Here is a 19,336-nt window from a genome sequence, read left to right as displayed (position 1 = left end):
AAAAATAAAATCTTGTTTAAAAGGAATAAAAGTGTTTTCTAAGCTTTGTTTTGACTGTTAAGGAGAAGGGCCTGCTAACTGAATTCAGTGAAAGAAACTGAATGAACTTATCCGAATCTTCATTTACAGACTTGAAGATTGTAAGTCCTAACACTTGACTTAAAATCAACAGAGTCATTATCTTTCTTACTTTATTATTCTGTCCTGCCTTGTTTCAATCTTTTTTCTTTCTTGGGGGAAAAAGACTCGCATTAAAAGGTAATAAAAAATCATAGTTAACAAAACTTCAGCATAAAAAGGAAAGAAGACCACTGTGGGATCTGCACATAAAAAATGTTCCTTCTCCTTAGGTTTGGTTAACCAGCTCAAATGTTCCTCATGAGGGACTGGCAGGCTACCAGGAACACAGTTTTACATCTCCCCAGACTCATGGCTGCCACTTATCTCTAACAGATGCTCCAAAGTTATAACTATATGTGTTGGAGATGGAAAAGAATTAGTCAGTCATTTTTCTTGGTTTGATGAGGCCAGAACTGTTCCAGAAAACTGGACAATTGTAGTGTGTTACTGAAGAATTTTATGTATAAATGGGTCACTGCTGTCTTTTTGAGAAAGATGATTTCTCACTCTGGGTTCAGAGCGATATGCAAGCACTGTTAGGTCATTTCTCATGGCAACCCTTCCATTTGTTTGACACTCCATACTCTCTAGTTACACTGACAAAGTTGTTATGTTTGCTCAATTACAATTTAATTTAATGGGTTTAAAGGATTTTGTTTTTCCTATGAATCAACACCGGGAAAAACTAACCCTATAGACAATCTGGTCAGAGGTCAGACATAGCAACCAGATGTTTACTAGAAGAAGAGTAATAGACAAGCTCCTTGCAGAGTATGAGGGCAAAGACAGTAGGGGAAATTAAAGTATAACTTAAAGCCTGAGGACTTTTAAAGCTTTTTAGATGTATGACAGAAAACTTGTGAAATATCAGAGTTAAATCATCATAAGGCTGGAGAGGATTCAGTGGGTAAGAGTACTGGTTGCACTTTGAGGGGACAAAAGTTTGATTCTCAGCACCCATATGTAACAAAATGCACTCCATAAACTTCATAGGCTGGAGGTAGACATTTGCTGCACATGTAAGCAAACACTCATAGAATAAAAATATAAGTAAATCTTAAAAAAGAAATCATGATGCCATAGTCATACAGCATGAGTGACTAAGAGAGTATGAGAGATGAAGGGTCTCTAAACAGCAGGTGGTTAGTTTTACTTTAATTTTTAAGAAAATTTCTATACGGTTGATACACAACTCTGCTCATCATGTGTGAGTTAAGATCATATTAACGAGTTTTGCTAAACATAATATTTATTTTCTTGGAATAGAGCGGGAAGGAAATTTTATAATGACCTTTGGTACTGTGTTACTACAAAACAAACACACACAATTACCTTTTTGTTCCAGCATTAAAAAAAAAAAAAAAAACCACACTGTTTCATACAGTATCAATAATAAAAAGAAATTCCAGTAGCAAACAAACTGTTTTTCTGGAAGTTGCCATTTGAACTGAGTGGGAAAGCTCTGTTAAGAAAATGGATCAACTGTGTTTAGGAGATAAAAAAACAAAACTCATCCAGTGTTACTTTCAGAAGAACCTGGCAAGAACCTTAGCAACTGCATTTATCCAGGACTTCACAAGGTATCCACAGTTCAGAGCATCAGAAAAGGGGCATGAATAGCTCACTAGGTGATGGAAATACACTTGTTTTAGCTAGAAAGACAGTACTGAAGTAGAGATGATAGGCCAGGAATGATCATGAGAGAAAGCACAGGAATATGAGAGAGGATGGACCAGCAAGTAAGATGACAGAGGTAAGAAGCCCATGTTATGAAGAATAAAGAACGTTTCTCAGACAACAGAGAAGACAGTACAAATACAGACAACTTTACCTGACACTGGGGACTAAGGTAGCCCACCAGAAACTTGGGTTGGCAGATCAGGAGAGTGTTTTAGATGTGGGTGATAGTTGTTAATTGTAAATCAAACAGTACTACTACTGTATGTCAAGAGACATGGGGACATACTTGTTTTTAACAAAAGTCACAGAAGACCTATTTGTATGTAGTAGCAGATACAGATTTCAATCTCAGCAACAACACAATGGGAAGCAATAAGAAAACGAACATATGGTATGCTTGGCTGAAAGTAACAATTTTGCAAAAATTAAGTGTCTGGTGTGACAAACTATTAATTAGCAAATCAATAGGTAAGTATATGGAAATTCATTATACTATTACTACTATGTACATTTGGAATTGCTTAAATTTTTTCCTTAATTAAAAAATATTACCTTTTCTATGTATGTGTGTATGCTAAAGCACATGTGTAAAAAGTAAGGAGACAACGTTGTGAAACTGATTCTCTCCTTCTACACTCACATGGGTTCAGGCTTCGCTGAGTACCTTTATGTGCTATGCCACTTTGCTGGTTCTAGAGTAAGTATTTTTTAAATTAATGTGTCTAAGATATGAGGTGATAATAAGTCCTTTACAGATGAATTTAACATTTCAAGGAATAATTCAAAGATACACATTAGCACACTGTAAAATTAAGTAAAAAAGAGGTAAAGAGAATAATTTGGTTTGAGCAGGATTTGTCCTATGCTTGAAAAAAATGTGTTGTAGGAAGTAGAAGAAACAAGCTGGCATTGTGATTCAGCTGCATGTGCTAGGATAACACACAAAGATGGCAGACGTGAACACACTCATCTCAACTAACAAAGGAACAAAGGTGTGAGACTTACTTCATCTCCAGAACTTCCTCTAAGTGTCTCCTTCTCTCGGCCCGGAGGTTGGTTAGATGTGTCTCCTTCTCTGCTAGAGACTGCTGGGTGGAGGACAGCTTAGCTTTCATGGATTCCAGTTCCTGCTTCACCTTCTCCATAGCCATCAAGAGCTCTTCCACCTATAACAGACACATACAGAAAGGAAAAAAGTAAAACACCATGGTCAATTACAGAGAATGCTGCTTGGCCATGAGCAACTCCTGAGCTGAGAAACTGGAAGACATAAAAGGTCATTTTGAAACTTCTAAGCTCTTTCTGGTCTTACATATGTATCAAAAAACAAAACAAACAAAAAAACCCAAAAAACAAAAACAAAAACAGGGTGTAGACTTACCTCTGTGGTATACAGTTTGTCCATGACTATGTTTGGTACCTAGCAAACAACAACAACACACCCCACATACTCCCAAATAAATAAATAAATGTAATAAAAAAGTTTAATGGCGAGGAGGGGGAGATAGGCCCAGAAAAGTGGTTCAGCGAGTAAAGCACTTGCTTCATAAGTCTAATGATGATCGATGATCTGAATTTAATCCTTTGAATAATAATAATAAAAAAAAAACCCAAGAGTCAAAAGCAGAGAAATAACGTCACAAAGCCAACTTGTTTCCTAACCTCCACAGGTGGCATGTGTGCACCCCTCCATCACATATATACCAGTCCCACAGGAAAGAAACAAATAAAAATATAAACCACAAAATAATAACATTTATAGGAGGATCTTAGAAAAGAGCCAACCAACCTGGGTAACAGAAGCAGCATAGGCAGAGAGCAGTGTTTATGCATCTGGATTAAGTTACATTGCTTACCCCATTAAAGAGTTCTTTAAAAAAATCTAAAACTGTATCATCAGATAAAAGGGGCCCTATGCTTTAAAAGGATCTTGGCAAGGGAAAGCCTTGACAGAAAAAGATCTGAAACAAACAAAACACATGTACAAGGGAACAAAACTGCAGAATGCCAAAGACTAAGAAAAGAAACAAAGAGAGGAAGGTCTATACATCAGAAGACATTTTCACTTATTCTGATTACTTGCCAAATTTGAGTTACTTAAATAAATGTGTTTAATTAGAAAGCAAAACTAGAGCAATGAAAACATATTACCAAAAAGTGATCTCACACAGGTAAGCATGGAGCACTGATTGCTGAAGTTTGTGTTACACTACTGCTCATTTTGCTAATGACAGTTCATTTCAATTGTAGAGGAGGATGGGTAGAGGCAGGGACTCTGTCATTCGCTCATTCCCACAAGAACCAATTTTTGTGCTAAAACTGTTTGCAGAGAGACCTACAGTAAGCATACCAGAGCTGTTCACAGGCTCCTTCCAGTAAGAGCCTAACCACATCAGGTGCTACGCACCAAGAAAAGCATCTGGGTACCCGTACTAATATAAATATCTTCCTAAGAGTTCAAGTTGACCCCTTGCCCTAGCTGGATGCTCACACTGTTGGGTAGACCTCCTTGGAGCACATCTGCAAATTTTACAGGGATATACCTCAAATTTCTGGAAACTACCAAGAGTTAAATCTATTTCTTTAATTCATGCAAACTTTTCTAAAATTAAGTAATTATGTTAGGTGGAGATTCTTATGCTAAGCACAAAATCAGTGGTGACCATGGGCCATGTACAAGTGTTCCAACACAGAAAGGGCAGGGATGTAGTCATCAGCATTTGTTGCCATATCTAGACAGATCTCAAAAGTCTCTCTAGCATCCTGTGTTGCAACATCCTATTAGTTTCTTACATGCCCTAAAGAGTTTTCATATGCACAAGTCAAGTCTTCCTCTCTTACACAAAAAGGTTACATATACCCCTTTGCAGCTAAACACATTTTGGTAAGTCTTTAACAGAAGTGCAAAATACATGGGACTTAATGAGATTGCAAAGTTTCTGTAAGGCTAAGGACACTGTCAAGAAAACAAAACGGCAGCTGTTTTGGGAAAAGATCTTTACCAACCCCACATCAGATAGAGGCCTAATATCCAAGGTATACAAAGAACTCAAGAAGGTAGACGCCAGAGAATCAAACAACCCTATTAAAAAATGGGGTACAGAGCTAAACAAAAAGTTCTCAACTGAGGAATATCAAATGGCCGAGAAGCATCTAAGGAAGTGCTCAACATCCTTAGCCATCAGGGAAATGCAAATCAAAACAACCCTGAGATTCCACCTCACACCAGTCAGATTGGCCATCTTTCGAAAAGCAATCTACAGATTCAATGTGATCCCCATTAAAATTCTAACTCAATTCTTCATAGAGTTAGAGCAATTTACAAATTCATTTGGAAAAACAAAAATCCCAGGATACTGAAAACTTTTCTCAACAATAAAACAACTTCCTGGGGAATCACCATCCCTAACCTCAAGCTGTATTACAGATCAACTGTGATAAAAAACCACATGGTATTGGTACAGAGAAAAGCAGGTAGATCAATAGAATAGAACTAAAGACTCAGAAATGAACTCATTCATTTGTTGAGTACCATTTAGATTCTTTCTCTTTCCTAGCTACTGTGAATTGGGAGCCAATACACATGGCTGAGAAAGTGTGTTTGGAGTAGGATGTTGAGATTTTTGGGCTTATATGCTGGGGCTTAGTATAGGTGGGCCATGTGTTTTTTGTTTACCTTTGACTTTCTGAGGCTTCCCCATGTAGATTTCAAAGTAGTGCTTTTATTTGCAATCCCACAAGCTCACATACTCACCATCATTTGTTGTCAGTTTCTTTTTTTCTTGCCTCAAGTTTATTTAGGGTTAGGGTTAGGTTGCTTATAAAAAAGGAGAGCCTGTGTTAATTTTCCAGAATTAACAGCAAACAGACATTTATCCCTTACCCATGGTTCTGCTTCTTGTAGTTTCAGTTACCTATAGTCTAAAAACAGCAAATGAAAAATTCCAGAAATAAACTTCTAACATTTTAATTATATAGCCGTCTACACAGTATGATGAAATCTGCTCCTCTATCATGAATTGCCATGGATTACTGCCTATCAATTATTCGTGCGTGCTGTCTACCTGCAGATCCTTCAGGAGCGACCTGGGTAGGCTCAGGATGGAACCCAGATTTGCTCTTACAGTGCTTGTGCTCAAGTAATATTTATTTTACCTGATTATGGCCCTAATGTGCAAAGTGATGTTGACGATGAGAAGGTTAAAGTGCTCTCTTTAAATAAATGGTGTAGTAAGATGTGCTGAGAAAGAGGATATATCCATATAAAACTAATGCAGTATGCCGTTCTAACAATTTTATTATTGTTGTTATTCTCTTACTGTGCCTAACTCATACATTAAACTTTACTGTATGTATTCGGTATGCTTTGCAGTTTCTGGAAGCTACTGGAACTAAGGATTTCCTTAGGGGTGTCAGTAGGACCTGATGCCCACAAAGTCCCTCCTCTGTAGCTGAAATCCATGCAAGAACACAGGCCACTGCCATCCTACCCAAACCTCAAAATCCCTGGACTGAATTCACCTATCTCTAAAAGCTGTTCTTTTGGACACCATGATGGTGGCTGGGGCAAACCCCCAGTAGATGAGACCGGGAAGCCTCTTTATAGGGTCATGTTTGGAACCAATGCTCCTGAGTTTCAGACCAAAACTGAAGAAGAAATTGACTGGACCTGCTGGGGAGAACTGGAGCCATGTGATAAAGAATCTCAGAAGAAGAGGAACAGGAGGAAATCGATGAAGACAAGCCAGATGAGACTGGCTTTATCACACCTACAGACAGTGGCCTAATCACTCCTGGAGGATTGTCATCTGTGCTAGCTGGAATGGAGACCCATGAACACACTGAGCTGAGGAAGAAGACTGAAGAGGCAATGGATGGAAATGAGACACCTCAGTTGTTCACTGTATTGCCAGAGAAGAGAACAGCCACTGTTGGTGGAGCCATGATGGGGTCAACCCACATTTGTGACATGTCCACAGTTATGAGCCAGAAGGGCACAGCTCCTGAGCTGCAAGGTGTGGAAGTAGCGCTGGCATCTGAGAAATTGGAGTTGGACCACATGGCCATGACCCAGAAGTATGAGAAACATGTTTGGGAGCAGCAGGCACAAGTAGGGAAAGAAGACTTCAGTAAAATGGTGGCTGAGCATGCTGCTAAACAGAAGCAAAAGAAATGGAAAGCTCAGCCCCGGGACAGTTGTGGGGGCAGCAAAAAATACAAGGAATTCAAGTTTTAGGTCCTCACATAACTGGCCTTCCTTTAGGCCCTTTGTATGCCTGGGCTTTCTATGTGGGTCCCTAAAGCTAGTTCTGTACTCCCTGGGCTTGCCCCATACAACTATGGGACTGTAGTTGCTGAACTGAACTTGTGGATAATTCACTATCTCCTACCCCTCCTGTGTGTGAAGGCCCTGAGAATCTGGTCTGACCTTACTGCTTTGCCCATGGGGAATAAAAATAACCAGCTTAGCACCCTGGCTAGGCTGGAAAGTAACTGTAGGCTAGGGAAGTAGGCCATGTCAGGACTTCCTTATTGACCTTGTGGCAGAAAGGCCTATTTCTTACCTTTTGGAGAACATCTATATCTAAATAAAATCTCAATTGTTCCAGAAAAATAAGAAAAGAGTATCCCCCACATGTAGGAGAAAACTATCATACCTAATACTGACCAGCTTAAGTGAAGTTATTTCTTTGTATCCCCCTACATTTCTGAAAAGTAATCCGCATTCTTTGTATTATTTCTTTCCTGCTGGCCTCCTTTTTCTGAGACTGCACTTGAACTCCTCATCTTCCTCTATCAGCCATGGGCTGGAGTAACAGAATTACAGCACCATGTCCACCACATTCTCTTTTCTTTCTTTCTCCCCCTCGTTTCTTTTGTTTTTTAAGATAGGGTCAAATGGGTCCAGAATTCATAGATCCACCTGCCTCTGCCTTCTTTTCTGACATTTATACCTATGTGTGAATACATGCGCGCACATACACACACAAACAGCATCAACCATATAGGTTCCAGGAATTGAACTTAGTTTATCAGGCTTGACAGTAATCTCTTTTACCTGCTAGGCAATCTTACCAGCCCACCTACATTTTTTTTTTAAAGTAGGTGAACATATTTCAAAGTAAATCACTGCCTATTTTTATCAGTTTTTAAAAAAAGATTTATTTATTTTATTTATACCAGAAGAAGACATCAGATTCCAGATGGTTGTGAGCCACCATGTGGTTGCTGGGAATTGAACTCAGAACCTCTGGAAGAGCAGTCAGTGCTCTTAACCGCTGAGCCACTTCTCCAGGCCGCCCCCCCCCCTTTTTTTATCAGTTTATATATGTAAATAATTACAATCTGCTGGCTAGTTTCATTCATATATTTTTTGTTTTTTTCTTTTTCCAAAAGGGAAACTATGAGTTTATACCCTAAAATCAAGAATGAAATAACTGCATTACAGCACATGAGCTAGAAGCAGAGACAGACAAGAAACATGTTGACTGTAGTTGAGCACTAATGGACTAGACACCTTAGGGCCAGGGGATTAGAGGCAGAGGAACCTGATTCCAAATTTGGGGTGTGAAATGTACAAACAGTCTTTGTTGCTAGAAAGCAAGCAAAAATAGAATTGCTATAAAAGAGCAACCAAAGCCTAAACCCAAGAGAAGCTTAGGAGGGAAGAAGAGAGGGATGGAAGAGACTAAAATTACAGAGAAAAAAGAACTTAACTGGAAAATCTAATAAGAAGGAACAGTGAGACATCTCAAAATTGGTCTTCATCTAAGAATGCAAGGTTTGTATCTTAACATATAATTATGAAACAATATAATATACCATGTTAGTAGAAAACAGTATGAAATATATAATCATTCCAATAGATGATTATATATTTGTATGATATATAAGAATATTATAATATATAATATATTATTAATTATATTATATATTGTAGATGATTATATATAGTTTAAAAAGCAGCATGACAATTCCTACCACTTTCAGGATAAAAAAACAACTTAAAATCTAAGACTAGAACTTCTCCAACTCACAAAGACATCTATGATAAAAGCTGGATGTTTTCCCTCTAAGCCTAGAGGGGCTGCTTTCATCATTCTCCTTAACACTGTAGTGGAGATGTGGCATGTTTAAATTGTTATATACATAGGAAAAAGAGAACATGAAAAAAATGTATGGTTAAAGAAGACATAATCATACAAAGGAAATCACACCCAAAAAATCAGTGATAATTAATGAACACAGTGAGGTTACTGTGAGATAACATATCCAATTATATATCCATACACAGTAATGAACATTAAATGGTTTAATTTAAAACAGCATTAAAGAGAATGAAATGCACAGATATGCATTTCATGAAAAAAATGTAAATGGAAAACCATCATGCAAAAGACAGAAAACATTGGGCCTTCCTTCTTAACTTCAGGGCACACTATAAAGATACAGGGTTGGTACTGACAGAATGATGGACAAGTCAATCAAGGGAAGGAAGCAGAGGCAGAAATGAGTGCTAGCTTTTATGGTCAAGGTTTAGAGCCCCCCCCCCCCTCATTTCCCTTTACAACACTACTGCTAAGGAAATTCTCAAAGAGGAAAGAAAATTCTTTTGACTCACACCTGGACAAAGGTCAAGTCATCTCCACTTTTAATTTCTCATGCTATGAAAGTCCTGACAAGATGGCACCCATTGTCCAGTAGAACCTGCAACACATTCTGGATTCACTTAGAGGTTTCCTTACAGTGTCGTTTAATGTGTTCTTTCATATTCAAATCTCCTGTAAACTTTAAAGCCTAAAGATATCCATAGACCAGGGTTTGACTTTTTCTTATTTTCAGGCCTTATCCCATCAGGAGAAGATCATATAATTCCTACTGTGTCAAGAGGAGATACTTTGTGGCTCACTGTTGCAACAGTTTCTCAATTATCTTTTAGGAACTTCTTCTATTATCCTCTTTATTTTGTGAGAGGAGCATGTGGCAATGTGTGTGCATGCTCTCGAGGATACCTGAGGTCAGCTCCTGCATGAGTCCCAAGGATCAAAGCCAGGTCATCAGACCTGGAAGCAAGTGTCCTTACCTCCTGAGCCATCTTCAGGTCCCATATATGATTATCTTAATACTAATGTGTGAGGATATAGATCATTTAATTATTTAAGGACTACCTATGTAGTTTCTTTCTTGAAATCCCAAGTCTAATTTATCCCCAATTACTTGTTTTTCTGTTGTTTTCTTAATTTCACAGAGCTACACACAAATAAAATTAAATTACTTCTCCCAGTTCAGGGCTCATCTGTTACTTTTGTCTCAGCATCTTTTGATAAAGTATTGAACATAATTCATCAAGTACATATTTTAAGATTTAAGACTGTTTTCTGTTTAGTAAATCTTTTCTTTACAAAGAGTCACATGATTATTTCCTACTTGGCATCACTGGTAGGTTGAATTAGTGGTCCCAATTATCCACTCCTCTAGAGCAGGGCTTCTCAACTTTCCTAATGCTGTGGACCTTTAAAAACAGCTCCTCAGGTTGTAGTAACACCCCAACCACAGAGTTTTCATTGCTACTGCATAACTGTAATTTTGCTACTGTTATACACTGTGATGCAAATACCTGCTATGTTGCCCCTATGAATAGATGAAAACTGCTACTCCATAGAAACAGCATATAGCATACCCACACTGCTGCCATCATCTCCTGGCATGGGGAAGAGCTTGATTTGGCTAGGCTATGTGAGCTGCCTTGAGCAATGGATTGTTAGCTGATGTGACACAGGCTGAGACTACTTCTGGCACTGCCAAACGGACAGTCTTCAAAGTAGCTGCTGACCACAGTTATGTCCTCAAATGAGCCATGTTCCCATTAAGTTTTCTAAGACACCAATATAAATCTCTGAACTTGAAATTTGTGGGAAAGTTTTAATTTTCATTTTTTCAGGTTTTCTTTCTCATATTTAACAAGCTTTGCCAAGTACTATTTTACTTGGCATTGATAATTTACTCTAAATATTCAAATTACTGGCAAAGACACCTATCGTTTTAACTTAACTCTGTGGGACTAGTAGTTATGAAAATATAAGCATTTTAAATATCATTAACTGAGAATCATTCCTTCCTTCCAAACTCACCAGAATTACTTTGGACTCTGTAGGTTGCTTTTTTTTTTTTTTGTAAAAGCAGGGTTAATTTTGGTAGTCTACTTGCTCTTCCTACTTTGGCTGCTCTGGACTATTCCTTTCTTATTGTCAAATTAAAGGCCCAATGCAAGCCTAAGAGTTTTCAAGTATTACTTTTGAACCCTGCCTAATCTTACTCCTATACTATTCCCTGGCTTTTAACAAAAGTATGCATTCCAACATACTCTTTAACTGTTTTCCTATTATCTAGTCCACCATGTTGAATAACATGTTCTACTTGAGTTCAAAACTTTCACTTCTTGAATTCCTGCATTAGTAAAGTACAATTTTCATGAAAAATGCTTAATTTCCTATGCATTAGAGTGCTAAGTCTATCAAGTATTTCTGCCTCTGATCATACATATATCCAAGTAAATTTAACTTTTTTCCGTAGACTTATTTATTTAGTGTGACAACTGTTTCGCCTACATGCCTGTATGTGTACCATGTGTGCCTGGTCCCAGTTAGATTCCCCAGAATTAGAGCTGTGTACAGTTGTGAGCCACCTTGTGGGTGTTGATGACCACACCTGGATCGTTTGCAAAAGCAGCAAATACTCAGAAGTGCTGAGCCATCACTCTAGCACCTCCAAATGAGCTGTAACTCATGTTTACACACAAAGCAAAGCAAGAATGGTACTCATAAACCAGGATTTCCAGCTAATCACTTGGTTTGCTCTCTGGCTACAAGTCAGGGAAAACAAACTCTGAAAGTCAACTCAAATTATCCTGTTTTCTGCTTCCTTTCTGCAACCCAAAAGAACATATTCAGTTAGTGAAAATGACTCCAGAACCGGTCACTTATCAATGGCTGTTGGAAAAAGTGGAGTCACTGTCCCTGAGAAATGAAAGTATGACACCTAAGAAAAAGGAGAGATTAAGACATTCTCCATCATTTTAGCTTTGGGTCACAGAGCAATTTTTTAAAAAGCTGATGTTTCAAGATAAACCTGCCAGACCTGGAATTCAAGCATATAACCTAACTGTCTACAGTAAAATTAGGGAGAAAGCTCAGGTCTGATCGTGTGTGATGCCAACAGGACCAGATGGTTTGCTTAAGTCACAAGCTAATAAACTTTTACACAAAATAAGAAGGGAGCAAATTATGACTCAACCACAGACTATTTTCCTTAAGAAAGCAAAGCAATGGGGACCTTCCAGTCAGCATCTTGTTTCCCATCATCCTCTGTTCCACAACAAAAAGCAAAGGGCACTTTGTAGTTTTCGTGATGTTTATGCAGAATCTTGGTAGGACCTCCTTGGAAAAATAAGTCGGCTTGAACAAGAAGAAAAGGGGAGTGGTAAAAAGCAAGCTGAAGCAAGATAGCCCTCAAGGATCACCTAAGAGCTGCTGGGTCACAGTGAAAAACTCTCCCATGAAAAGCCTGTTAGCTTTGTTGACTTGAACAAAATTCTAGATTAAGACTCAACCTGCAACCAGACATGGTGGTGCAGACCTTTAGTCCCAACACTTAGAAACTGAAGGAAGATCTCTGTAAGTTTAAGACCCTATCTTTTAAAAAAGAAAAGATTCAACAGTTATATAATTTCAGAGGGGCTGGAAACCAAGAAAAGTACACAGTTAAAGGCTGGTAAACATTTCTGAAATATTTAGAAAAGACAAAGTACAGACAGACAGACACACAGTCTCTGTCTGTGTCTCTGTCTGTCTCTATCTCCGTCTCTGTCTCTCTCTTTCCCCCAGACTCTCCTACCTACTACTTTAGGTTTCTTATAATTGTTATTAATGGGGATTTAATTCTTAACAGAGATCTATGCTGTTATTTATACCACAAATTATTTTTCCAATATTTCTTCTTGCCAATGCAAAGTGCTTCTTTGACTAATAGAAAAACATTACTTTGTTTAGCTGCTTTAAAAGGCCTTGCTCCAAATCTTTCCTAGGTATTGCGCTATTATAGCTTCAAAGAAATTGTATGAAATAGGTACCATTGCTATCATTACCATAATTTCTATGGGAGAAAAAGGTTTAGGGGCTAAAGATCTTTGCCAGAGGAAGCAGAGCTGATTGCCACCTGACTCCATCTTACCTCCCACCCCCCAGTTAGTTTGCTCTGCTAAAATGTATCAGCACTCCTGAGAAGCGCGTCCAACATGCTTCTACAGTTATACCTACTGACTTATTCCTGGGTATATCTTCATCCAACAAGGTATCTTTCTTCCATTAGTCTCCTGCCCAACAAAATATTTGACTCCTACCAACTGCCAGATAACATGCTATGCATCAAAGACAATCTCTATACTGTGTACTACAGGAACCAATTACAAAACTTAAATGCAAACCAAGAAAATACCATGCAAAAGAGTACAAGATGCCATGAAAATATTAAAGCACCAGGCCCTGATATTGTCCCAGGCCCTAGGTTAAAGTTTGTTTAAGACATATCAGACAGGGAGAATAAAGCAGTATAGTTATTCCCGGGGTAGAATAGCAGTACCACAGGAAAAACACACTTTAATAAATTAAACTATTAAAATATCAGAAGCGCCAGAACAAGGAAGCAAGGATGCTAGTGTGACAGAGAAGTAGGAATAGACAGAAAAGAATCTTGGGCTGTAGTAAGAGATTCCTTCTTCATCAGAAATGTTAATTGCTAATGGGGAAGGGGAAGGTAACAAAGGGATTAACAATGGAAGAGGGATTTAGAAAGCTAAGACAATTATTAGAATGATGGGCAAGAAACTTAAACCAAACAGAGAGTGGTGAGAGCAAGACAAGTGGGCTAAGATGAAGTAAAAAGCAATTCAACTGCTGTCAAAAGTGAGAGCATGGTACATGATCAAAGCAAGGAAAGGAAGCCCATGATGAGAGTAAGATGAGAGTAAGATCAGACTAGGTCAAAGCAAGGTTTAGGATGCTTGAGCTCGAATGAAAAAATGCACTGGGAGCAAAAGCTAGTGGTGGAGAAACTGAGAAAACAGTTACAGATGGTCTGACATACATATTCTCACCAGGGCGTCAATGAAAACCTTCAGTGCTACAACTGGACGCATGAACCTTGGCTTCTTATAAGAATGTGAAAATATAAGGCTTGAAGGTCAACAGAAACAGAAAACATGCTGATCCAGTTGTGAAGTCCAGTGACTTAGAAGGCAAACAGGAGAAATGAAAGGTACGGGAAGGTTAAGTGTAGAAAGTACAACTCAACAGGGGATGATACTGAGGCAGATCTCTCAACAGAGGGCTTATTTCTAGGACAATGTCTGAGACAAACTTCACTAGTTTATCTGAAGAGAGTCAGTAGTCCCAGTGAATCAGACATCAAAAAAATTAATTTTTCATATCTATACTCTCCATCTAAAGGTACATATAACTTAGGGACTTCATTATGTTTTCTATTCTATTCATTGAAATTTCTATTCAGGAGACATATGCTAATGGCAGCTGATACTAGCCCAGCTTATGTTAGACTCCAGACTATCAGATATAACTATTTCAAACCCAAGTAGGAGTCACAGACAACAGACCTAAAAAACCAAAACAAAATACCTTTGCATAATACAGCTTTGAGTCTTGGCAGACTTATTGACTTTTTATACATTGTGCATTTCCCAAATTAGATCAACACTGTCATATATTGTGACAAAAACATAACCCAATAAATGATACTTTTAAAAAATGAGTATGATTAACTGGGTGAAGCATTTAGAAAATGCTTTTGCCATCTCTAAAGTATGACAGGTCTGTAACGGCAAGTGACCTAGAAGTATGTGCACAGCTGAGACACACTGGTAGATGGCAGGACAGAACAACTGTTGGCTACACCTTCACTCTGGGGCCTTCACGGTTCTGGGAACTAATCTTCTGAAACTGAAGACAAACTTTAGACAAGATAGAAAACATGTCCATGTGAATAAAATGCTTCTTTCAAGTAATCTCAATTTTCCTGTTTTTAAATTTTTTCAATCAAGTCAGAGGCCTAAGAAGATACACTGTATAATAATCACTCAACAATCCTAAGTGAAGCCTGACAAGGCAAATGCCACCCATAAAAACCTGGGCACACATTTCCAACATCTATCACCCTGCTGCCAGGACTTGTGTGGCCAAGGTCGAAGAGAAGGTGTAAGAAGAGTTTAATTGTCGACAGTAAATTCTGGCAATATAGCATCCAAAAACAAAACAAATCAAGAACCCACAAAAGGAATATGAATAATACAATGCAAACTATTGTTTCTGCAGACAGGCCTTTTCTTTGTTTACATTTGAATGATTAAGTACCTTCTAAAATCTGGTTGTTTCTGCAACAGATTCACAATGCTCAAAAAAAATAAAAAATGTTATTTTCTGTACTTCTGGAAGTTTATAAATAATGTAAATACCAAGCCACAATTTCTTTCTCAAATAGCACTAACAAAGAAAGAGTAACTATTAAATTTTAATTAAGTATTCCCCTCTTCTTCTGGTGAGGGGCATAACATATGGAAGTCAAAGGACTACTTGTAGGTTCTTTGTAGTTGGTTCTTTCCTTCTAGAACATGGAATCTGGAGATTGAACTCAGGTAAACAAATGTGAAAAAAGAAATTAGTCATTTCACTTAATCAGAAATTTACTTTGCCAGAAAGACAAAAAGAGGAATTTAATGTCTGACAACCCAAGAATGCAAAAAGGGAAGTTCTAAGTAGCAAGTGAGTATGTACAAGCCTGCACACACAAAAGCAGACACACTACTCCCCCCCAAACACATACACACACACACACACACACACACACACACACACAGAGCCCGTGAGCGCACAGGCACGTGCCATAATAAGGCACAGTGTTGAAGGGAGACTTTACAGGTTATCTCAGTGTGAGGCATGAGTGGCTTGCAAAGTTAATGATTTCTTTTCTCTTTGAGAGGGGCTCAGAGAAGTTGTGAAACTTACTAAGTCACAAGTAGTAAACAAAATAAGGAATAAAATGCATACCAGTTGATTTCTGATCCAATACAATCTATACTAACCCCCACTGTATTTTTAATAGTTTATTAAGGAGAAAGAAATAACCATCAAACTAGAATTCAGGATGTAACACGTAAGAACTATCTACTGGGTAGGACAAATTATACTGACACATTTCTCTAGGAAAATCCTTTGCATTGCAAACCTTCAGTATGATGTATCTAAAGATGATATCAACTACATACAGAAACAAGTAAGAAGCTGCCTCTGATTCTAAGGGCCCACCAATCATTGTATCTCGGATTATTACTGCCATTATCAGTAACTGGGTTTATTAGAAGTCTCTGTGGGAGATATGAGAATAAAGTCCAAACTGCTCAAGCGCTCACTGAAACAGATTATACATCCAATGCTGTAGAATCCCAAATGATCTCTAGTATAGTAGATATCACGCAGTCAGTGTAGGCAACAGTATAAAACATACCTACCATGAGAACAGTAGCCACAGCCTCTGACACTCAATCTCTGAGGCACAATTCTGTGGAGTGCCAATCTTTTATTTTAGGTCCACTTCAGATTAATTTTTCATTGGATTACAACTTTAGAAAGTATCAGTGAAAAATTAAAATGCAAGCCTAAATTAAGAGGCATAAATTATTCCTGAGTGTCAAGAACTATGTGAAAACATTTTAAACTTTTAAAACCGTGGATAAAAGCAAGCATGATAGTTAAAAATAAAATCTAAATGAATACCTTAAAAATTACTATTAAAAACCAACCAGATTTTAAGAACTGGTCCTGATATCTCATATAGTTACTTCCTGGAGTTTTAGAACTGTTTAGTAGCTATCTACTGACCCCCACTGGCAAAGTGACAGAGGGGGTTATAATGCCTAACAATTGACTACATTTTATATTTTACTTCAAGATAAATATTAAATGCAGTAAGATAACAGAAGATCAGTGTGAAGCAATATAATAAATCACAGATGTATCGTCCTAAAATGCATTCAGTGAAGAAAATTCACCACACTAAAAGATTACGCCATTGGCTTAAAGATGTTTAAATTCTACATTAGGCAGCCTCACTAGCTAGCACATATTCAATTTCTGTACTTCTCATAGCGCTTTCTTTTTATTTGAAAATTTCCTCACTATTTCTATCAGAAAGTCATATCTTTTAGTATTACTAATACTATAATTATTTTTAAAATCATGCTGTTCCTTTTACTTGTTAGTATTACAGATGGTTGGTAATATTTTACCTTTTATTAATAATACTGTTGAAATTCTGAGATACACTTTTAATATAAAGATGTCGATAATTACTTTGAAACTATTTAGAAGATAACTATATAAGTATGATTTTAAACAAAATGCATGATAGTTTCAAATGAATCATTTCACTTTTATTCAGAAGTTTTCCTTGCCAAAAGAAAAAAATACATGCAAGAATGGAATTTAATGTCTGATAACCCAAGAATGAAGAAAGGGAACTCTTTAGTATTGAGTACATACATGCCTGCACACACACACACACACACACACACACACAGGCTTGACATGCAGACCCTAATCTGCAACACACAGAGGTCACAATAAGGATCAACATTTGAATGGAGCCTTTTTGTTTAAAATGAAGTGACTCTTTTTTTTCTCACAAATTATAGGAGTTATTAAATACAGAGAAATAGATTAAATCAGCCGTGGAATAACACTGAAGATGTCTACACTCTTACTATAAACATGGAGGTTCCCACACACTAACTCGTACATAAAATTACAAGGAGAACTCTAATGAAGGTTTAAAAACAATCACAGTGAGGGCTGGGAACAAGCCCTCACTTCTGATAAGCCATTGCCTTGCAAACATGAACTCAGTATATGCTCAGAACCCATATAAAGAAACTGGTACTACAGCACACTTTCGAAGGCAGAAAGAGACATTACCTGGGGATCACCAACCTAGCCTAGCTAATAGCTGCAGGTCAGTGACAGACATTGTCTTGGGCTGGCGAGATGATTCAGTCATTAAAGTATTTGTCATACAAGCTCGAGAACCTGAGTTTGATCTCTAGCGCCCATAAAAATGAGAAGCATAGAGTGTACATGTAATCCCAGTGCTGGAGCAGGAGGATTCCTGGAGCTCACTGGCCAGACCATCTAACTAAATGGGTAAGTTCCACGCAAGAGACCTTGTCTCAAATCATTGAAATGGAAAGCTGGGAGAGAGGACTCAGAAGTCAAAGAGTTAGTTCTTGTTGCTCTTGTAGAGGACTTGGGTTACATTCCCAGCACCTATATGACAGCTCACAACTGTCTACAACTTCAGTGCCAGAGGATCTGATGATATCTCCTACTTCTGGCCTCTGTAGGAACATGGTGCTAAGACATACAGGCAGGTAACACCACACCCACAAACAATGTGTGTGTGTATTCTTTTGAGGTGAAGAGTAACTGAAGAAGATATCTAATATTGATCTCTAATTGCAACAAAAATGCACAGATCCACAAAAACACAAAGGTAGACAGTACCTGAGGAAAAATTCCTGAGGTTGTCTTCTGACCTTCATATGCATATGTGTGTATTCATGTGAGCACATGCTCATTTACTTACCTACAAACATAAGAACATGCATGCATGCACATAAATACTCTAAAAAACAACATAGTATATTGCAATATCCACTATTTTACTTATTTTATATTTTTAAAGTGACTACAGTAATATAGATGGTTTCAGTTCTCACATTCATTCTCTGAGTATCTGAGCTTATATACTCATTAGCTGAGCATATTTGAGATGCTTTCACTAATAAATGCATTGAAATAAAGGTTATTTGGTTGCTTTTACTACAAACAATTATCATTCTTCTAACTTAAGACCATTTCCTACAATCTTTCTCAGATCAGAGAGGTCTAAACATAAAGATTTCTCTATGGTGGTGCTCAGTCACTTAAAAACTACTTTCTGTTTTGTTTTTTAATTTTAATACTGTATTGGAGAATCTAACTATATTCAGTATATTGCTTCAAGACATATTTTAGTGTATTGAAATTATGTTTTTTATTGGAAATTTTTTGCATTTACATTTCAGATGTTATTCCTTTCTCACAATCCCATTCCCCTCCCCTTCCCATTGCCTACATGAAGGTGTTCCACCCTCCCCCACCTAAACACCTTGGCATTCCCCTACACTGGTAAAATGAGCCTTCACTGGACCAAAGGCCTCTCTTCCCCTTGATGTCAGAAAATGCTATCCTCTGCTGCATATGTACCTTGGGCCATGGGTCTTTCCATGTGAACTCATTGGTTGGTGTATTAGTCCCTGGGAGCTGTGGTGAGATTGGATAGTGAATAATTTTGTTCTTCCCATGGGGTTACAGACCCTTTCAGAGACCGTTAGCTGTAAACATACTCCTCTCTATCAGTACGGCTCTGGCAGAGC

At 37.8% G+C, this 19,336-nt stretch overlaps 1 protein-coding gene across 1 annotated transcript in view; it reads right to left on the bottom strand.

Annotated features, from left to right (window-relative positions):
* Positions 1-19,336, bottom strand: part of ERC1 (ELKS/RAB6-interacting/CAST family member 1) — a 282,059-nt gene that overhangs the window by 103,300 nt on the left and 159,423 nt on the right. The window contains exon 15 of the mRNA XM_080914840.1: positions 2,806-2,966. Coding sequence (XP_080770966.1) covers positions 2,806-2,966 — 161 coding nt within the window. The remainder of the gene's footprint in view (positions 1-2,805; positions 2,967-19,336) is intronic.

Source organism: Micromys minutus (genome assembly GCF_963924665.1).
Source record: "Micromys minutus genome assembly, chromosome: 3".
Taxonomy (NCBI): Eukaryota; Metazoa; Chordata; class Mammalia; order Rodentia; family Muridae; genus Micromys; species Micromys minutus.
The sequence above is the reverse complement of the archived record's forward strand: the minus strand, read 5'-3'. Positions and strand labels throughout refer to the sequence as shown.